Source organism: Microtus pennsylvanicus, chromosome 9 (assembly GCF_037038515.1).
Source record: "Microtus pennsylvanicus isolate mMicPen1 chromosome 9, mMicPen1.hap1, whole genome shotgun sequence".
Lineage (NCBI taxonomy): Eukaryota > Metazoa > Chordata > Mammalia > Rodentia > Cricetidae > Microtus > Microtus pennsylvanicus.
Window position 1 is genome coordinate 65,542,698 of NC_134587.1, and position 22,599 is coordinate 65,565,296.

The 22,599-nt window shown below is 40.5% G+C and overlaps 1 protein-coding gene across 1 annotated transcript; it reads right to left on the reverse strand.

Moving 5' to 3' along the window:
- Positions 1-10,493: 10,493 nt before the first annotated feature.
- On the reverse strand, positions 10,494-22,279 carry Defb1 (defensin beta 1). Its single transcript, XM_075984506.1, has 2 exons — positions 22,221-22,279; positions 10,494-10,663 (listed from the first exon to the last, which is right to left on the reverse strand). Exons 1-2 carry the CDS (start codon positions 22,255-22,257, stop codon positions 10,515-10,517), a joined length of 186 nt encoding a protein of 61 aa, XP_075840621.1. The 5' UTR covers positions 22,258-22,279; the 3' UTR covers positions 10,494-10,514.
- Between the last annotated feature and the right edge of the window lie 320 nt (positions 22,280-22,599).

The following is a 22,599-nucleotide window of genomic DNA, read 5'->3' on the forward strand; positions in this document are numbered from 1 at the left end:
TGGATGTAATTGAGTTTCTTAGGTTAGAGTTTTCCTTCTAGTACTTTCTGTAGGGCTGTATTTCTGGATAGATACTGTTTAAGTTTGGTTTTGTCATAAAATATATTGTTTCCTCCATGTATGTTGATTGAAAGTTTTGCTGGGTATAGTAGTCTGGGCTGGCATCTATGGTCCCTTAGAGTTTCTACAATATTTGTCCAGAACCTTCTGTCTTTCAGAGTCTCCATTGAGAATTTTCATAGATCTGCTTTTATATGTTACTTGGCATTTTTCCTTTGCAACTCTTAAAATTCTTTCTTTATTTTGCATGTTTAGTATTTGGATTATTATTTGGTGAGGGAGCGTTTGAGGGGGTCTGTCTATTTGATGTTCTGTAAGTTTCTTATACCTTTCAAAGCATGTCTTTCTTTAGGTTGGAAAAGTTTTTTTCTTTGATTTTGTTGAATATGTTTTCTGTGCCTTTGAACTGGGATTCTTCTCCTTCTTTTATACTTATTATTCTAAAGTTTTGTCTTTCATGGTGTCCTAGATTTCCTGGGTGTTTTGTGTTGGAAATTTATTGGATTTAACATTTTCTTTGACTGATGAACCTGTTTCCTCCATTATATGTTCAACACCTGAGAATCTCTCTTCCTTTGCTTCTATTCTGTTGGTTATGCTTTCATTTGTAGTTCCTAATTGCTTCCTCAGTTTTTCCATTTTCATAATTTCCCCATTTTGTGTTTTCTTTATTGTTTCTATTTTAGTTGTCAAGTATTAAACCATTTTTCTCACCTGTTTGATTGTTTTTTCTTTGCTTTCTTTAAGGGATTTATTGATTTCTTCCATTTTTTTTCTTTTATGTTCACCTTAGCTTCTTTAAGGGAATTTTTCATTTCCTGTTTAAGAGCCACTATCTTTATCACATAAAATAATTGTAACCAAACTTCAAACACACGTGTCAACAGGGGCTATCCCCATTCAAGTCACCACATCCAACTCTTTCATAGCCAACAGGGGCTATCCTTATTCAAGTTACCACATCCAACTGTTTCAACTTTGAATCTCATTGGCAAGCCTTGTGTTTCAATTCCACAGATTTTCTGGTTTAGGCTTTCCTCAAATTATACTACTTATCTTCACTAGATGAGACAGGTATCCGGAAGTGGGAATTTCAATATCAAGGCCTTGCTTTTAGCCCTGAACTTTAAGCAAAATTTTTATGTTCCTTTTGGAACCTATGTGAGCCTTTTATTTCTTGAATAGGAGGCCAAGAACCTAGAAACACTGGATCCTGATCCCAATACCACTATGTTTTCCCATTTCAAGCTCATTGGCATTTCCCCTAAATTTTACATCTTGGGAAGAGTACATATGCTTCATGATGTCTTTATTACACAGAAATCAGAGAGGGTGCCGACTCTCACCCTGTTCTGCGCTTGTGAGTGGGCTTCCGTGGATACACACAGCAGTATTTGTATCCATTTTTGCATTTTATAGACAAGGTCATGCATCCATGGGCTTTCTGTTTCGTGCAAAGGCCACCGTATAAACCACAGGTATTCGGTGTTGAGTATCTCTTGCTCCCTGTAATAAAAGGGACAGAAGTAGTGAAGAAATAAATACAGCTTTATCAAAACAAAGACACTATAATGTATTGTGCTTAGCAAGGGTGGACAAAACAGTCCTACACTATCTTTCTGTGGGCTCAGGTGTAACCAAGGCTGTTATCTATTTTCTCATTGGCAGACTGTTACAAAGAAACTTAGACGAGGGAGCTCATTTGATAATGCATGATGTTCACATTTCAGTGTTGTGCTCATCTATGGAAGGAATGGACACCTGCCAACTGCCACTTCCAGTCCCGGGGAATGTCATTACAGGTGGGGTAGATCCAAAGCAAACCCCAGAGGATGCAGAGTAGAGCATATGGGAAGGAACAGTTATGACCAAGACGCATGGTGTAAACCAGGACACCATGAAAAACTGTCTGGGAAAACATGTCCTTTTTCATCCTACAAGCTTGTCCATCAGGGACATGGTGTTCAGGCTTAGAGAGAGCTTCTACCCTCTGACTAGATGAGGAGATACCTACAGTGATGACTGATAAAATCCGGACAGGAGAATGTGGTTGGACACCCCACAGTTGTGAACAGTCTCCTGTGGTTCCCAGATTAACTGCTCACTTGGTGAGTTACATGTCCTGATTTTTATGGTCCTTGGGCTTGCTTCAAGGTGCTCAAAAAGTCATTGGCTAGTAACCACTTTGATGGTTACTGATAGTTATTATCTCTCTCTATGGACAAGACAGTTTTCTCTCAGAATGAGGAGTCATATTGAAGTTTAGCAAACTCCTTTCCACACAATATATTTCCTCAGTGTCCAGGACAAGAATGGGTTGGAAGATGCTTTTGTCTCTCTGCAGCTAGCCCTGTTTGCCAGTGGATACCTTATAGACTCTTAAGGGCACTGACTCAGGTCACTGTGCAATGGGATGTATTCTTGATGTTCTTATAGGAATAGAACTAGCTTCCCCCAAATTTCTTTAGCCCCCTTACTCTAGCTCTGGGAAGTTGCTCTGACAATTTCAAGACTTACCCTGGACCATCAGCGGGGACAACAAGCAGAGCATCAGCATCAGAAAGTAGAAAATCTTCATGGCCACTGCAGACCAAGCCCAGAGTGCGGGGAAGAGAAGAGAAGAGAAAGACACTCCTTTGGATGAGTGGATGGAAGCTTTTAGACAGCTGTTATTTATAGGGGTTAGGGGATTGCACAATCCCATCGGTAAACTGAAGGAAGATGTTACAATTGAGCATAGTTCCAATAACCAATTTATATTGTTTGCTTTTAGTAGCCACTGAGTACTGTGTGTTCAGGTGAATGCTTTTTTTTCTTTTTTCTTTTTTGTTGTATTTTGTTTTATTTGAGACAGAGATTCTCGGTGTAACATCTCTGGCTGTCCTGGAACTGGCTTTGTATACCAGGCTGGCCTTGAACTCACTGAGATCTTCCTGACTCTGCCTCCCCAGTGCTGGGGTTAAATATGTGTGACCCCATGACTGGCATGAATGTTATTTTCTTCCTGGTTGTTGGACAGAGGTACATCCTTTGAGGTCTGTTTTTTTTTCCTTGTTCGGAGTCTCTGAAGGTATCCTGGTAAGACAGTCTATGCCAGTATCCCTTCTGTGGCAATGGTCATAGGGCTCATGAGAGAAAGCCCAGAAGCTCCAAAATGTGACTTCCTGTCTTTAGGCTGGTGATGATGGTCTGCCTTATAGTACTGACCCAGAATTCATCTATTCCTGCTATAAAGGTGACAAGATTGAAGTAATAGCCACTTTTCTAGCAAAGGCTATTTCCTCATGCCTATGTGTAGAACTTTTCTGTTCAAGATTAAATAGAGTTTCTCTCCATTTAATTTGATGTTGGTTGTTGGCTTGCTGTACAGTGCTTTTATTAAATTTAGATATGTTCATGTATCCCTGATCTCTTCAAGTCCTATTATCAAATAGTTTTTCCATCTAATGAGATGATCATATAGTTTTTTCTTTCAGTTTATTTATATTGTTTATTTTTAAAAGCCTAATGGTCCTTCAGTGCCACTACAAGATGGTATGAGAGCAGGGAACTATGCTGGAGACTTAAAAAACACATAGACAGAGACACAGAGAGAGAGACACGGACATATGTTATCCTTGATACAAGAATGCCAATGCCAAGTTTATTGTGCTTAGAGAAAGCTTCTATAGGGATCCAAACCACGCATGGCTCTCAGCATCTTTCAGCTGCAGGCCCACAAGCCTGCCATCAAGGTCTCATGCTCAGAGCAGCTGCAGGGACAGGTGTTTTGCTCAGTTCACTCCAGCAGGAAAAGGGTCTGAGACAGGCAAAGAAAGTCAGGCGGCCAGGGATCTACAGCTCCCTGAGTTTATTACATTTATACATTGATAGATTTTATTACATTGATAGATTTATTTTATGTTTATTACATTGATTGATTTTCTTATGTTGAAACATCCCTGTATTTCTGGGATGAAGTCAACTTTATTATGGTGAATGATTTTTTGATGTGTTTTTGGATTCGGTTTGCCAGTATTTTATTGAATATTTTTGTTTTAATGTTCATGAGGGAGATTGGTCTATAATTCTCTTTCTTAGTTGAATCTTTGCATGGTTTGTTTATCAGAGCAACTTTTGACTCAGAAAAAGAATAATCAATTTGATTATTTCCTGGCATCTATTCCTTCTAGGTTAGTTGGCTTGTTTTTTTCTAGTTTTCAGATTTGCTGCTAAGTCTCTTGTGTGAGATTTCTCCAGGTTCTTTATGTAGGCACTTAGTGTTAGAATTTCCTCTTAGCATGGCTTTTAAAATATCCCATAAGTTTGGATATGTGGCGGATTCATTTTTATTGATTTTTAGGAAGTCTTTACTTTTTTTCTTTATTTATTCCTTGACCTAGTGGTGGTTCAGTTCAAAGCTGTTCAGTTTCCATCAGTTTGTAAGCTTTTGTGATTCATGTTGTTGCTGAATTCTAACTTTAAGTCATGGTGATCCAATGAGATATAGGGGTTATTCCAATTTTTTTTTTTGATTTTTGAGACAGGTTTTCTCCATAGCTTTTTTGGTTCCTGTCCTGGAACTAGCTCTTGTAGACCAGGCTGGCCTCGAACTCACAGTGATCCGCCTGCCTCTGCCTCCTCAGTGCTGGGATTAAAGGCGTGCACCACCACCGCCCGGCTCCATTTTTTTTTTTTGTATCTGTTAAGGTTTGCTTTGTGACCAAGTATGTGGTCAATTTTAGTGAAGGTTCCATGAGGTGCTGAGAAGAAGCTATATTCTTTTGTGTTTGGGTGAAATGTTCTATAGTTGTCTATTATGTCCATTTAGTCATGACATCTGTTAGGTTTCTTATTTCTCTGTAAAATATCTGTCTAGTAGACCTGTTGATTGGTGAGAGTGGCGTGTCAAAGTCTCTTACTATTAGTGTGGAGGGTTTGATATGCAATTTAAGCTTTAGTAATGTTTCTTCTACATATGTGGGTGCTCTTGTATTTGGAGCATAGATGTCCAGAATTTAGACTGCATCTTGAAGGATTTTTCTTGTAATAACTATGAAGTTTCCTTCTCCATCTTTTTTGATTAATTTTAGCTTGAAATCTATTTTGTTAGATATTAGGATAGTTATACCTGCTTGTTTCTTAGGTCTGTTTGATTGCAAAATGATTCCCAACCATTTACTCTAAGGTAATGTCTGCTTTCGAAGTTGAGGTATTTTGTATGCAGCAGAAGAATGGATCTTGTTTTCCTATCCATTTGGTTAGTTTGTGTCTCTTTGCTAGTGAATTGGGTACATTAATATTAAGAGATATTACTGACCAGTGATTGTTAATTCCTGTAATTTTTTTTATGTTGGTAATGGTGGTGGTGGTTTGTGTGTGCTTCCCTTCTTTGGGTTTTGCTATTGTGAGATTATCTATTCCCTTTGATTTCATGGATGTAATTGAGTTTCTTAGGTTAGAGTTTTCCTTCTAGTACTTTCTGTAGGGCTGTATTTCTGGATAGATACTGTTTAAGTTTGGTTTTGTCATAAAATATATTGTTTCCTCCATGTATGTTGATTGAAAGTTTTGCTGGGTATAGTAGTCTGGGCTGGCATCTATGGTCCCTTGGAGTTTCTAAAAATATCTGTGCATGACCTTCTGTCTTTCAGAGTCTCCATTGAGAATTTGGTTGTAATTTTCATAGATCATAGGCATTTTTCCTTTGCAACTCTTAAAATTTTTTCTTTATTCTGCATGTTTAGTGTTTTGATTATTATTTGTGAAGTGGCTTTTGGGGGGGTCTGTTTATTTGATGTTCTGTAAGTTTCTTATACCTTTCAAAGCATGTCTTTCTTTAGGTTGGAAAAGTTTTATTCTATGATTTTATTGAATATGTTTTCTGTGCCTTTGAACTGGGATTCTCCTCTTTCTTTTATACTTATTATTAAGTTTGGTCTTTCATGGTGTCCTAGATTTCCTGGGTGTTTTGTGTTGGAAATTTATTGGATTTAACATTTTCTTTGACTGATGAACCTGTTTCCTCCATTATATGTTCAACACCTGAGAATCTCTCTTCCTTTGCTTCTATTCTGTTGGTTATGCTTTCATTTGTAGTTCCTAATTGCTTCTTCAGTTTTTCCAATTTCATAATTTCCCCATTTTGTGTTTTCTTTATTGTTTCTATTTTAGTTGTCAAGTATTAAACCATTTTTCTCACCTGTTTGATTGTTTTTTTCTTTGCTTTCTTTAAGGAATTTATTGATTTCTTCCATTTTTTTTCTTTTATGTTCACCTTAGCTTCTTTAAGGGAATTTTTCATTTTCTATTTAAGAGCCACTATCTTTATCACATAAAATAATTGTAACTTTTTGTGGTATATGTGTTTTAGTTGCGTGGAAATGTTCAGGTTTTGGTGTTGTAGAATCACTAAGTTCTGGTGGTACCCTATTGCTCTCTCAGTTGTTGAATGTATTCTTACACCAGTGTTTATTCATCTTTTCTTCCAACCAGTGTGACTTGTGCCTGTGCCTGCTCTTCCAACTGCTGTCGTTTGCACCTATTCCTGTGTAGTCTGGCATTTTTTCAGTTGGTGTGGTTTAAACCTGTGCCTATGTAGGCTGCTGGATTGTCGGGGAGGACTGGTTATGGGGAGGCTGTTCAGGTGCATGGGGTGAGATTGGACATCTGAGTGTGTCTTGGCAGGACAGTGGGCGATGTGGGGGGATTGGCCACAGTCTGGAGGCAGGTCTCTCACCTGCTTGCAGTCTAGTGGGGACTCATTCTTACAAGTTCATGAGTTGTGTCATTAAGTCATTTATTTTTGCTGTTTTTCATTTTTTTTATTGTAGGCATGTAGAGTTTTGGATTTTTCCCTTAGCACACCAGTCTGTCCTAGAGGTTTTATCGTGTTGTGTTTCCATCTTCATTTAGTTCAGGAAATGTTTTATTCATTGCTTGATTTTTTTTTTGATTTCTTCACTATTTAGTAGTGAGTTGTTTGTTATCTATGAGTTTGGGTTATTGATTAAAATTTGCTTGCTGCCAATTTTAAGCTTTCTAACAGTGTGTTCAGAGAGGCACAGAGAGGTATTTCGGTTTTTCAGATGCGTGAAGATCAGTGTGTGTGTGTCCTTTATTTTAGAGGAGCTTCCACTGACTGATGAGAAGAATGTGTATCTTTGGTGTCTGAGTATTGGTGTTTGGTATTTAAGTATTAGTAACAGTATAGACTATCAGTCTATGGATGTACATTAGGTACTTTCGTTTAAGATGTAAATTAATATCGATATCTCTGTTCCTTCTTTTTCAGATGACCTATGTGTAGGAGAAAAGGGGGTATTAAGCTCACCTAATATTGCATGGTTGAAAGTAATCTGTGTTTTAAAGTCCAGTAATATGCTTTTTTATGATATTGAACATGTGAGGGTTTAGTGAACATGTATAGAATTATATTTTCTTCTTGGTTAACTCTTTCTTGGTTGGGATAAAGCGTTTCTGTTTCCTCTTCTGATTAATTGTAGCTTGACATCTATTTTGTCAGATATTAGGATAGCAACATCTCTTTGTTTCTTGGTTTCATTTTCTTGGAATACTCCCTCCCCCATTCCTTCACTTTAAACTGGTATCTATCTTTGAAGGTACGATTTCTTACCTAGGCACCAGAAAAAAAAATGGATTTTCTTTATTAATTGAACCTGTGCCTTTTGACTGGAGGCTTAAGGGGAATTCACATTTAAAGTTTGTATTGAACAGTCTGTGCTGATTGCTGTCATTTTGGAGACATTTTGGAGAGAGAGAGAGAGAGAGAGAGAGAGAGAGAGAGAGAGAGAGAGAGAGAGAGAGAGAGAGAGATTGGCCTGTGAAGCAGATGTTTTGCAGTTAATATAATGTAGGAAGTTGAAAGGGCTTTAACTGTGTGAAACAAGTTGATAAGGTAAAAACAAACTGAAAACATGAATTTTTTTAGCTGTTTTATTTGGAGGGTAGGACTTAAGAGGCTCAGGGCTAATGGAAAATGAGCATGGATTTGCCACTCTAATGAACCCACGCTTCTCTACTCCTTCCACACACTCATATTAGGAGGATTTAGAGGACTGTGTATTTATCACAATGATGAGAAATGGGTTGTGAGAGTTGTTAAAGTTACCTCAGAGAGCACAGCAATTTCCTTTTTTGTAGCTCAGAATCAACAGTGGGAACTGTGACCACTAAATCTGGAAACCGATAAGTGATGAGGGCGACTGGTTCTAGCCTGTAAGAAACCGGAAGGCACACATAACTTCCCAAGGGGAGGTGGATGTGGCTAACGAAACGGAAAAGGGGATCAGTGTAGAACTCAGAATGACCTCACTCCGCAACCCTCTGTGCAATTGCGGAGTACGAATGGAGTCTTGGGAGTGATATAAAAAGGAAAATGTCACAATCTTTGCTTTAATTGTGTTTGGAAAATTTTGGTTGTTGTTAGAGTAAAACTAAAGTCCCTTCTGTCAACCCTACCAAAAAATACAAATGAGACCAGGAGGTTATGGGAAAGTTCTCAGTCACAAACCTGCTTGTAATCATCACATTAGACCCCCGTAATGACCAGCTGGAGCAGAAGCCACCACAGGCTGATGCAGAGGGGACTTTTGCAAGGACATCTGCCAGCAATTCTGTGTTCAAGGATGGATTGTGGCCACTCTTGTTACCATTCTTGTCACCAAGATCTATTTCTCCAAAATATTTGATGTACTCATCATCACTTGTATTTGTGAACACTTCCCTCTGCTTCACCCTCTTCAATATGCCCAAGGGTGCTACACTTTATCTCTTCCCATTACAATGTTTACTATTTCCGTTGCTGTGATCTGCTATGATATTTATTTTTTTATTTTATTGATATTTATTGAGCTCTACATTTTTCTCTGCTCCCCTCCCTGCCTCTCGTCTACCCCTTCAACCCTGTCCCAAGGTCCCCATGCTCCCAATTTACTCAGGAGATCTTGTCTTTTTCTACTTCCCATGTAGATTACATCTATGTAAGCCTCTCTTAGTGTCCTCATTGCTGTCTAAGTTCTCTGGGATTGTGATTTGTAGGCTGGTTTTCTTTGCTTTATGTTTATAAACCACTTATGAGTGAGTACATGTGATAATTGTCTTTTTGTGTCTGGATTACCTCACTCAAAAGGATGTTTTCTAGCTCCATCCATTTTCCTACAAAATTTAAGATGTCGTTATTTTTTTCTGCTATGTAGTACTCCATTGTGTAAATGTACCACATTTTCCTTATCCATTCTTTGGTAGAGGGATATTTATTTCTAGTCAATATAAGTATTCTCAAAGACTTGTTCTTTGTCTTTTTAATTTCACTGACATTTGTATAAGGAGATAATTTCTAAGACAAGAACAGAAATATATGGTTTTATATTAGTTAATAGGCCAAAGTATGTATGTATGCATATGTGCAAAACCGTATATTTGCATATATGTGGTTTTGCATCAGTTAAGAGACCAAAGTGTGTGTGTGCGTGTACAGATTAAGGAATAGATTAAAGGCATGGATTTAAACCACTGTGTCTGTGTTACTGAGTATGTTTGAGTCCTCCCCAACGTTAACATCTTTCTTGCTCAGCTTTCCTCTATAGAAAAGATCATCTCATTGATGAATATTACTGTGAACTGAGAGATTAATCCTTTTTACAATGGGACATCCATTTTGGCCTGGGAATAAAGTCACAAGTGCCTTTTAATCATCTTCTACCTGGTAAGAGTGAAAGATGGTTTCAGAGGTAGATTAAGAAAACAACAGCATCATGAGTGCCATCTGGAGATGAAAGAGATCTTTGGGAGAAAACAGAAAGCCATGACTGTTTTTGTCCACTAGGGGCATCTGTAGACACGGCAGTGAGAAGACCTGAACCACAGATGGTCCAGTCCTAATGCAGACTTGGGGAACAAAGCTGGGTTTGAAAATTGTGCATGAATCTTTTTTAAAAACTGCTTATCTGGAAATACAGACATTATTCCCGGAGGATGAGCTTCCATGGGAAAATTTACAGTTATAAATGAGGTTTTGATACTGTCCACTGTCCTGAACCCTGCAAGAAGAGACATCGGTCCTGGATCTGCAGATGGAGCCTCACTTAACTGACTGCTGTGGCCATGGAAGGTTTATCCTTGTTTGGCCCCAGGAGGTCTGGTAGCTGTGTCCACTGTCCAGTTAGGTGTGGCATCCCTGCACTGGGTACGTGTAGTTTGGTGATAAAAATCAAATAAAAGTGACATCACTCAAATTGTGACCATCATTACTCAGGGCCAGGCAGCTGTTCTGAATTTTCCAACCTCTTGTTTTAATCCCTGGACTTCAGCCTTACACTTTTAAAAACCTCTCCTAAACTGAGACATGAAATTCATTTCGATCTGATGTAAATAGGCTTGGAAAGCAGTTCCTTTATTAAAATACTAATTGCATATCCCTCGCTTGTCTTTTATGCTCATTCTTCAAATCACTGTCAACTCCTACAACAGTTGGGCTTATCTGGCTTACAGGTTCCCTGTAGCCTGGTATTAGAAGGACAGCTGGAGCGGAGACAGAATCCTCCATGTTGGAGGCATCGGTATTGATCTGTTCTGCGTCCGAGACTTGTGAGAGTACCGGCACCTACAAGGGGAGAACAGACATGTTTAGGCTTCTAGTTGTAACCCCAAAGATGTGAGAATATTTGGGAAAAGTAAGATAGGCAACCTGGTAGCACATAAGAGAATTCTTCTTAGAGGCAATTTCTGTGGAATTAACCTTGAGGCCCCTAAGGAAGACACCCTTCACTATTCCAATGTGAAGAAGGGGCTCACAAACCCCACTCCCAACCAAGGAACTATTGACAGTTGATAGCTTCTAGAGGAAGAAGATTCTAAAAAAAAAAGAAAGAATATAGCTGGTAGTCAACCACTACCATGCTCCAGTAGATGGTACCAAACCCATAAGAATATGGAACCATAAATTGAATTCAGTGCATCATTTAAAAGAGGGGCGTGAGTTGAGAAACATGGAGGTGGACCTTGGAGGAGTTGAGGGAATAATGTGAGAGTCAATACAACCAAAATACATTGTATTCATTCAAACAATTAATAAAATATTATGTTGATAAATTTGTCTCACTTAAACTTGTAGGGCGATGTGGTCATGAAGCTGTTGATAATTCTAGTTTCCAGGAGAGGGGTAGTTAGTATTCTTTAAGGGTGTGTCCCCCGTACATTAATTATACCCTAGCAGATGGTTACACACTCAACTGTAGGCAACACTAATTTGACTCAGGGTTAAAAAGAAGTCAGGTGCGGGTGGAATGGGGTGTGAATGTGGGAGGAATTTCGGGAGTGAGGTAAATATAATCAAAATACAATGCATGAGTCTGTCTGATGGGGAGCCTCCTCCAGCCAATGGCCTTTGAGAGACTGGACCAGGTTGGGCGTGGCTTTGGATACCAAAAACCTGCAGGATGCCCACTAGGCCTCTTCCTGTTCACCATCCCTACATGTTAGACCCCGCTCCTGTTTCCTGATTATGTTCTGTGAGTTTCCCTTTTAATAAAGAAAAACCTTAGTATATTCTATTCGTAGCTAGTGTGAGATTATTTGGTTAGCGTTCCCTCCATCTGACACGTTCCGCTTCAACTGTCAAGGAATTAATTGATGCATTAAATATATATAGATATTATGTAATGTTGCATATATTATATCATATAATAGTATCTATACAAACACTCATACACATACTTAGCTTCTATGCTGTATAAGCATAGGAGGCCCAAACAGAGGCAAGCTCAACCAAACAAATGGCTGTGAATTGGCTACTTTTCTCTACTCTTAGAGCTATAGAGACACGTTCAGGACCTTCACCAACTAAAACAGTTCATGACTGGTTTGATAGCATGGTAGAAGATTCTTAAAAGCATCCTATGCACAGATGATGGATGCAGATGGTGATAATCATAGAATTCTGGGAAAGGATAAATTTTATGAGTTTTATGAATGGTAAAAATGAGAGTCATGGAAGAATCAAAGGTTCCAACTTAATAACCCAACAAATTGCTACAATAAATAAGGGTGGAAAAAAGATCAAATTATCAAAACAACCAGGAAAAAATTATTGGAATTAGCGCAACCTTCCAACCATAGTTGTAGACACAAATGTCCTTAATTTTATAATAAAAGGTCATGGTAGCTTATTGGACTAAGGATAAGAACCAACTGTTTGTTGTCTTGAAAATCAAATTGCACTGGAAAAGACACATACAAACTTAAAGGGAAAGGATGGAAAATTATTTGCTAAGTAAGCGTAACCAAAATAATGCTCTAAAACCAAGCAGTAGTAGCTATATTCAACCCAACCAAGTGGATTTTAAACACAAATTAGTCATAAGTGATAAAGCATGTTACTACATAGTAATAAACGGAGCAAGCAGTCAAGAAGATGTAATGAGGGTGATGGGAAGAGTGTAAGAACAAATGGTCAGGATACTTTCTGAGAGATAGATTATTCAGTATACAACAGAGCTGCACCTGTGAGATCTTAACAGTATAGTTGCTTAAACAAGACTTAAACAACAGCAACATCGGTTGACATTACAACATGGATAGGAAAATCTCATAATGCCCCACTCATGAAGAATTATAGACAATTAATAGCTGCTGAGAGACAGTGAGTCCTTTGCCAGGAATGAGCCCAAGATAGATTATCTAGCTCTGAATACACATACATATAAGCAACACTAAATGGACTGAGCAGTTTGTGTTTATATGTGTGTGTGTGTGCATGTGTGTGTGCATATAATTACACATATGTGTAACACTAAAAACTACCAATTTCCTTCATGAACATAGACAAAAAATTCCGAATAAAATCCTTGCAAACTGAATTCAATAACACATTCAAAAGTGAATACATGATGACCAAGTTTATTTCATTCCATTTGTGCAAGATTGGTTCAGCATGTGTGAAATAAGCACAGTGAAGCCCATAAATATAATGAAGAGAAAAGCTTTCCATGGCCATGACAATAGATGCAGAAAATGACTTTGAGAAAACAATAGCCACTCTGCTAAAACCCTGAAGAAAGCACGAATAGAATAGAATGCTTCCACGTAACAAGGTTTATATGTGGCAAACTCACACCAACATTATACTGGATGGGGAAAAGTTGAGAATATTTTCCTTTAATACCAGGAAGGGATAACTGTATGTATTCTCCCCATTTTTATTTAATGTAATATTTCTACTAATTTCTTTTCTGTTGCTGTGATAAAATATCATGACAAAAAGCAACTTAAAGGAGAAAGGGATTTATTCTGGTTTATAGTTCTGGGATTGGAGGTAAAACCCACCACAGTGGGAAAAACCTGGCAACAGTCAAGAAAAGCATGGTAGCTGGAGCAGGGAGCCAGCTGATCATATTTCACAGGAAGCAGGGAGACAGAACAGGAAATGGAGTGAGATTCTAAACCCTCAGAAGTCAGTGACTTCTTCGTCTATCAAGGCTGTCCCTCCAGAAGCTTCCATAATCCACCCCCACCAGAGCCATCTGCTTGTGACAACATGTTCAGATTCGTGAGCCTCTGGGGGATATTCAAACCACAACATTCTCCCCACGGCCTCCTTAAGCTCATGGTCATCTCATGATGAGAATGCATTCAATCTTTTAATCCAACTTCAAAAGCCCTCATAGTCTTTACGAGTCCCAGCGCTCTTTCAAAATCCAGAGTCTCTTCCGATACTTATCTCTTAACTATGACTGCTGTAAAAATGACAAAGCAAAGTGCACACTTTCAACACTGAACAGAGTACATATTGCCATTCCAAATGGAGGAATATGGGCATAGCAAGGAAAGATTAGACCAAAGCAAAACTTAAAGCCATCATGGACAAACCAAATTCTGTAGGTCCACATACAGCAACTGAAACCTGAGCTTCAATGGGTTTAGATGGAACTGACCCTCCAGCTTTGCTGCCTGCAACATACACTTTTCTCTTAGGCTGATTTCTTATTCCATTTCCTGTATGCGATTCTCCTTGACAGATATCTCTTGACTTTGGTATCTCAAATATCATGGCATCTCAGCCACAACCCAGGCTTCACTATGACAGCCTCATGCAATGGCTTCTTGGGGATTCCTTGAAGGAACTCTGGACCTGCCGCACATTGCCTGATCTCCTTAGTTCTCTGAAAGAGCAGAGGAAAAAGCCATGACCCCTTTCATCTTGCAAAGTTTTTGTCTTCAAAACAAGAACCACATGAACAACACTTTCAAGTTCTGTCCTCAGCTGGAGATGGCTCCTAACCACTTGGACATCAGCTGCAGAAGCTTCTGAATGCAGCTCTCTCATAACATGGAGGCCCATTGAGTGTGGCCTCAATCCCATAATGGGGAGGCCCACCTGAGTGTGGCCAAGCCCTCAGAACATGGAGGCCCATCCGAGTATGGCCTTGCCCTCACAGAACCTTTCCTGTTGTTCTTGTACAGATCATGCAACTTTCCTTTAACAATTACAAACTCTTTTTCAGAACACAACCGATGTCTTAGTTTTTCCAGTGTCCTTTTCTTCCCAAACTGCACATTTTTATTTCTCCCTACCATGTTTGTTGCCACTGAGATTCCGTGTCACCACAGTCAAATTGCTGGGGAGACACAGGAAGAGGAAGAGCACGCATTTCCAGAGGAGACATAAAGCAGGGCAGCCACTGTGGCAATCAGTACAGCAGAGCCTCAGAAAGGTCACACTACCTTTCTGATCACAGGTGCGCTGAGATCTACGGCACCAGACCTGGGTGTGCCCTGTAGTGTGTAAGTCAGCACACCACAGAGCAACCTGCAGCTCCATGCTACTTCAGTCGCTATTCACGGTAGCCAAGGCATGGAGTCAGCTAGATGTCCTTAAAGAGGTGAGTGTACATGGAGAGTTCTCTTCTGCCATAATGGAGCGAGAAGCACCACAAAGGAGAAAGGATAGAAGTGATGAGCACCAGCGTGAGAGGAATAAACCAACTCAGAGTCAAGCATCATGGGTGTTCTCTCCTACATGGACCCTGGGGCATAAATGAGGGTGTGAAGAAGCAAGGGGATTAGGAGTATTATATTGGAAAGTAGGATAGGAATGGAGTGATACATGGGTGAATTTGACCAAAGTCCATGATATTCATAAACAAAAGTCATATGAACCCTGTTGTATTGTATATTTAGTATGCACTAGTTTGAAAAGACAGACACTAATTATCTCATTAGTTTTCATCATCTTTTATATTAAGGGTACAAAGAGCTATGAAATTAGTATCAGTTTTTTTAATTTTCTCAAAAAACCCTTAATTTCAGTTCATTTTACATCATCAAAATTATTGAACCACATAGTAATTTGTTGCATTTCTGAAATTATAATATATATGTATGTATATATGTATATGTATATATATATATGTATATATATGTTTTCAGGACAGAGATATTTCCAGTCTCTGGAGAGTGTTTTATCTGTGATTTCTCCTGATGACTGATGGACTAGGTAAATACTCAAAGTGTGTCTTAGTAGTGTGATCCAACCTTGGGTTAGAAATCTTTCATCTTTATATGTTAAACATTCATGAACAGTGTGTATCCAGATTTGGCTGCTCAATTATAATTTATTCTAGGAACTTTAAACTACAAAATAACCCAACTTTATAGGAATATATTTTTGAAGTGTATGGACCCAAACACGTCATGTTAAACATTTATAAACAGTGTGTATCCAGATCAGATCTGGCTGCACATTTATAATTTATTCTAGGAACTATAAACTAGAAAACAACTCAACTTTATAGAAATATGTATTTTTGAAGTGCTGGAATCAAACTCAGGGATTTGGAGCCAGAGATTGTCATGTTAATGAGAAAAGCCAGTCCTGCAAAGGTTATGCATTGAATGTTGTCTCTTATATGTGGAATGAGGGCGCCATGGTAGTAAGAGTGGTGCTATTGAGGCTGTAGAAGGGGAAAAGGGGAGGGAGGATTGGGAGAGTCATGGGCTTTGAGTATAATCACAGGACATTGCATGCATTTACGGAAATGACACAGAACAAGTTACTTTGTGTAGTTAGTATGACATCAGTTTTTTTAGTCACACTCAGCCCTAGAACAAGTGTCCTGGACGACCCATCATAGACCTCTCAGATTGATAGCGGGGAGCCTAGGTCATCAGGTCTCCCTGGTTCTCATACCCCAAGGCTGCTCATTTTCCCTTCATGTTGACGAATAAACTTGAGTTGTTCTAGCCATCCAAGGAATACATTGTTTACCTAACTTGTAGACAGGGAAATGGAGGCGTAGAGAGAGTGAATGAGCTGACCGTTGTTCCATCACAACCTCAGTCAAATCCCGAAAGTTATGTTTCTGCCAGATCTGCTCTCCAGAAAATGAGTTTTCCTTCGAATGACCTTCATATGGCTGTACAAAACTCAACTATACCAACTAAAATATCTATGCAAAGCAAAGTGACTGGAGAGACGCATTCCGGTTTGTAATCTGCTTAGTAATCAGTCTGAGGAAGAAAGTTCACGTTTCTGCATTAAAGAATCTCAGAATGTCCTTGATGCTATCCATCACATGGCTGAGGTCCAGATCTGGGGGGTCTCTGCTGCGAATGGATGGTGATGAACTCTGGAGACAATGTTCTCAGGTGCAGCTGAGCAGGTAGTGTGCTTCATTTCTATTGCCAACTTAACTGGACTGAGACTCACAAAAGGCATTTGTGTCAATGAGTTTGATTTTTCTAGCAATTTTTTTGTTTTATCTAAATTTTCAATTTTATTATCATAAACCCGCAAAAATTTAATTTTGTGTAAATATGATGTACAATCTTGCCTTTTATGTCTGGCATCCTAGATCTCCACCCAATAATTATTCTCTAATTATTAATACATTCTTTGACAATTTCATATTTTTGTATAATACATCCTAATGACATTCATCTCTCCACTCCCACTTGTCATGGGACTTAGGTCAAGTTAATCATTCCCAAAATGGAATGCCAATATTTCATTTCCTGGGCATCAAGATCATGCTACTTTCTGTTCAGCCCCATGGATAAAGTCATGGTATTCCAGTCATCCTATCTCAGGGCGCTATTATCCCATAGCTTTTTTTTTTTTACAAGTTGGCAGATGGAATAGCAAAAGTGATTCTCTACTAGGAGATGAAGAATAAAATACATCCCATGAGCCGTGGTGGAGAACGAGGGACAGGAAAGGAAGAAAATACATCCCAAGAGCTGTGGTGGAGAACTGGGGGGAAGAAAATACATTTGGGGGGCCATAGTGAAGAGTGGGGGAGGGAAAAAATGGTTAAAGGCAATGAGCAGGGCAAAGTTGCTTTCCTGCAATCATCAGAAAGTAAGTTCGTACAAACAAGAAGCAACAAGGTCCTTTCATGCCACTGAGGCCAAACATGACCTAGCATGTGGCAGAGGCTTAAGAATTCAAGGAAGAATAACAAATCACACTAATAAAAAAGCTATACTAAAAGATTGAGTGCCATCTTTGATCTTTACAGAAGAGGTCGGTGAAAATAAATTTTCTTAAGGAGACTTTTGGGAGCTAAGATACAGGGAGAGTGGAAATCTGAGGATGAACATGCACAGATCAGGCTGCAGATGTTGAGACTTTGGGTCCTCAGTTTCTCTGCTTTAAAAACACCCTGAGCCCCACGGGTGGGGCTCTAAGATAGTGTGATGTAATTATAGGCAAATTTGAAGTTCAAAAGCAATACAAAGGAATTTTGATGAATTTCTGATGAGAAGATATGTATTTTTAGAGTAGACTACTTTCAGGCTGAAGCAGAATGGATTGCCAAGGACAATGGTTCAGGAAAAGTTGTGACCCTGATTCACCCATCCCTCCCACCATATCTACAGGTATAGACTTTGCATTGAAACACGCACGCGCAAGGAAGTCGGGGGGGGGGGAGCCCATGGAATAGAGAGTCGATGTGAAACATGAAAGAGAAACTCAGATGCAGGGGAACCTTCTGGATCTTCCTAATGGTGACTGCGTATCCATACAGTGGGCCTGACCATGAGCAGAGACTGAATGTAAATCACAGACAAGAAAGGAGCCTGTTAGAGTCCTTGCTATCCTGCTACTGGGAGAAAGTCTTACCCCAGGTCATGGCAAGGGAATTTGCTGCCAGCATGCTGGGGAGGGGCCAGGGAAGAAGCAGGTTCTTCCAACTGGAGGTGTTAAAATAGAAGTCAACGTTGACTTGGAGGTGGGGTGTTTGTGTAGTCAGAAGAGGAGGAGGGAAATCAGCTACATTTGCCACTCCCAGAAAAAGCAACAAAAGCAGAAACCGGCTGAGACAGAAGTCAGTCTCTCTTCTGAATTAAAGGAGATCTCAATAGCACTGTGCGGCAGGAAACTAAGGCTGGCTTCAGCCCTCAGCGGCACCTCTCTCCAACTTCATGGAGCTTGAACGCACTGTCCGTCTGGGCTCTTCTTGAGAGGGAATGTGTGACTGCTGATCTCTTTGGGAATCTTGGGAAGTGAGTGAAAGAATACAGGGTTGGGGATCTGAATGGATGTGTGTCCTTGTCATCAACATGGCTGAGTCATAAAAAGATCTGTAGAGCAGGCCTGGCGTGGTCCCTAGTGGAGGACAACCTGGGGCACTCAGATGACAGGCACAGAGCTGTCCCTGCAGCTGTAAAGCGAAACCTATGGCGTTGTTTTGATGCTGCTTTGGAGTACGTCTGTTGAGTCCCACATCCTGCTAACCAGGGGCCCTCAGCAACTACATGGACTATGAAGACCATAGCGGGTGGATTAATTTCTATTACTATTACTGAAAGCTTTTATGGGAACTGGAAGGGGCAGAAAGAATTAGGACAATCAGATCTGGGTGGATATTTCTGGATGAGACACTTGAGAGGAAAGGGTGGTAACTGGGGTTACACAGTGCTAACACCTGGAGTAATTTTTCTGTTTTAATACAATGAATGAGCCCATCCTAGCAGGGTTCTGTATAGAGTTTTCAGGGAAGGAAGGGAGGAGCTTGTGGAGCTATGAATGCCTGTATCAGTAGGCTGGATTGATTCTCCGACCTTTCATTAATTGTCACAGGTGCACTGGGAGGAGACATGGCTTTGATGGTGGGAGTTCCTAGTGACTGTCCCACCTCCGTGAATTAGTCTGTAGTCAGTCTCTAGGCAAGTCAACACCTCAAAAAGACATTTTTCATGTTGTTCTTGTCCCAACCCATCCCAGATGTGTCCTGCCTCATGAAACATCTTGATATGGCCTGACCATCCATGGATTTGCTCATAGGATTTCTACCCACTTTCTCCATGCTTCCTTACATTACCAAGCTTTGAGAGTTGTTGTGAAGTCATATGAGAGCTTTAGGTCAGGGACTGAATCCCTGATCTACTGTTGTTTATCCATAAAAATGTAGATATTGATTCCTCTTGGGAATATTATGAGAACTCTGTAAATGTCCTACTGATTTATTTCTCTCCATCTTTTTACACATGCATCTATCCTCACCTGTGATGTGCAATGTCCCCAGAACCCAGACATCTCAGAGTTCTGCACCCAGGGGTCTGAAGGAAAGCGATAGGTTGTGATAGAGCGTGCAGAGACTTGGGATAGGGACCTCTGTGTAGAGTAACAGTCCCTAGTCAGTGGTATTCCACTGTGGTTAAGGGTCTAAACAAGAGTCTAAATTTTATGTGGTGGATCACCGTTGTTAACTTTGAGAAAGAAGTAATATTTGTAAACATTGTGCCCATCAAATAACGTCTGTTTCTTCTCCTCTCTCAACCTCTTTAGAGAAGACTTTCTTAATGTCTCAGAAAAGGTTGTCTCCTTACAAGGTCTCTTGGCAGCTGAACCCAGCAGCATTTATCGGGGCAGGTAGAGTTACTTCCCTTGCGTACTCAGTTGTGCTGTGTTTTCTTCTAGAGCTGAAGCTTTCTAAACAGTTGGAAACCTCTCTGTCTCTGGCTCTTCCTCCTTCCCCTGGCAATATCCATACCTGTCCGTTTCTCACTAAGTATTTGCTCAGTGGCAGCCTCAGTCACCCTTGGTTTCCAAAGACCAAGACTGAGGTCTTTTTATGTTGACTTCATTCTGTTTTCACAGACTATACAGGGAGTAGTGGGGCGCCCATTTCTTTATCTCCCAGGAAAACAAGCTGGTCAACTAGATGGTCCTGTCTTGTGGGGTCCTGTGAACCAGAAATGAGCGGTGGGAATGGTGTCTGTGAGGGCTTGGATGGGACATGAAATCAGGCCAGGGCCATACAGCCTTCCAGAAACAGAACCCAGTACCCTCCACACTAAACTGAATTCAGCAGGCAGTGTAGGTCTAGAGACAGCATGGATGGGAGGAAGAAAGCAACAGCATTGACAACGACAACAAATGCATAAGACAGGGTACAGTACGTAGCTAGACCTGTTTTATAGTATATGTATTCCCTCAAACAGCATTTGGTGTGCTACAAACCTATGATTTTTTCCTACAGTCTACACTACGACTGTATCCAAACAAAGCAAAACAAGAACTCTCAGAATTTACACCCCAGATCTTAAGCCAAACACATACAAGATCCACCTGCAGCCTGGCTCTAGAGACTCCCAGGAGCCTGCATGTTAATGCAAAGACACCTGGTGAGTTTCTTTTCCCATCCATAGCATAAAGGCCAGACCAGCATATCAATCCCAGAGGAAAATACCTTTACTAAAACAGCATCTTTTTGTGGTCAAATAGAACCTTGCAGTAGAGCAGGTATTCCTCAATAGTCCCCCTTGGCCCTGGGGACCCTCGGAGTGACCTGAGCACCACCATATTGGCTTTGAGGGTGAGATAGGCTCTGAGTTTTATTATTTCCAGAGAAGTGGCTGGAAAATTCTTGTACCAGCAGATTATAGACACAGGATATTTGTATCCTAAAAGAATGCAGAAAAGTGGTTCTACCTAGGAGTTTCTAGCAAGACCTGGTAAGTATTCCTGGATCCATTCTTATAATGGAGGATCAAGAAGTATGACTGAGCCTGTCCACCCATGTGAGGTCATTTTTCTGTGGTTTGAATGAATTGCGTAGCATCGCATTTAGCATACTAGACGATAATAAAAAGTCTTCATTCTGAAAAACGTGCTCTTAAATTTTCTTGAATCTGGGCCACAAGAAGGAAGTTTCTCCTTCTTACTCAGTGAAAGCATTCCCACCCCACCCCCGATGCATGCCGAGACAGGTGTATCAAATAGCATGCCCTGTGCAGTCGGCATGCGCTGGCATTTTCTAGACCCTAAAAATGTGTAATTTATTAAATGCGTTTCTTTACCTCTCTAATGGACCATGACCTACCTCACTATGAAAAACAGTATGTAGAGAAGGCGCCTAGATCCAGATTTTGCATAGAAAATCTGGGACATATCTCTTTTGAAACACACCCCCCCCAGAAGCTAGCATGGTAGCCCCAAGAAAAACAAAGCAGGATTTTCCAGAGAATCTCACAACTAAGATTCCTTCCCCAAGACCCTCCTGATACAAATATGATCAGAAATACATGACTTTGTCAGTTATTACCCTGAGAGATGGCCTTGGGGAAAACATGTCCTTCATCATTACTTCGGGGTCCTCCTGTCTCCAATGCCAGGGACGGGCAGCTTTGGCCTGGATAGTGTGGGCATCCTCTAGACACAGGTGAAGCCCTTCGATTTGACTGGTAAAATCTCCTTGCCAGAACAACGTGGCTACCAAGGAATGTGAAAGGCCATCTCTTGACTCCTCACCTGGTGTTTCCAGGCATTTACAACTGGCTGAGCTGGCCTGGCAAAGGGGCAGTGGCATTTTGCCTGCAGCAGGATACTCAGGGATGCTCCGCCCAGGGACCCAGTTGAGGCTAGTGTGTCTCCCTGGATCAAAAGGCTGTAAAGGATCTTCCCACAGGCAAAGCAGACTCCCACACAAGACCTATCCCAGATTCTAGGGACAAACATCATGACTTGGAGACCCCCGCTACTCACTCCTAATCCTTAACAGGTTCATTTTGCTGTGGCCCAGCAGTTAACCACAGGCTACTCAGGATGCTCTCCTGTTGCTAGACTCACAAAACCAGGAGGTAGCGATGACCTGTTCCCCCTTAGCCCCTGTGTCTCCAGTCCCAGCCAGAGCCATTTGCAAGTTTCCAAAGCTTACCTGGCTCCATCTGGGAGAAGAGGAAAAATAACATCATCAGGAGAAAGTAATGAGTTTTCATGGCGGCGGCAGCCAGAGTTCAGAGGGCAGAGAGGATGAGAGAGTCCCAGGTAGCTGAGCTGACAGATGCTTCCGGAAGCCTGAATGAGCTTGTTTTTTATGGGAACACTGGTTGCATAACCTCATAAATGAGCTGCAGGGAGGCGTTGCCAACCACAGTGAAGGAATAATGACATCTCATGTTATTTGCCCCGAGAAGAGTCCACGTCCTGTGGGCACATTACCCCTCCCCAGCTCTAGCTAAATTTTATTTTTCAGCCTAGATAATAGAAATATGCATCTTTTGTCTCTAGCCAGCTAGTGTTTCAAATTTGGCACT

What these genes read in the sequence shown, in the direction of transcription:
- Defb1 (XM_075984506.1), bottom strand. Translation starts at nt 22,257, where the DNA reads ATGATGTTATTTTTCCTCTTCTCCCAGATGGAGCCAG. An exon ending in CTTCTCCCAGATGGAGCCAG is followed by an intron (nt 10,664 to 22,220) that starts GTAAGCTTTGGA and finishes CTCCCCTTGTAG; the next exon opens with GTGCCGGTACTCTCACAAGT.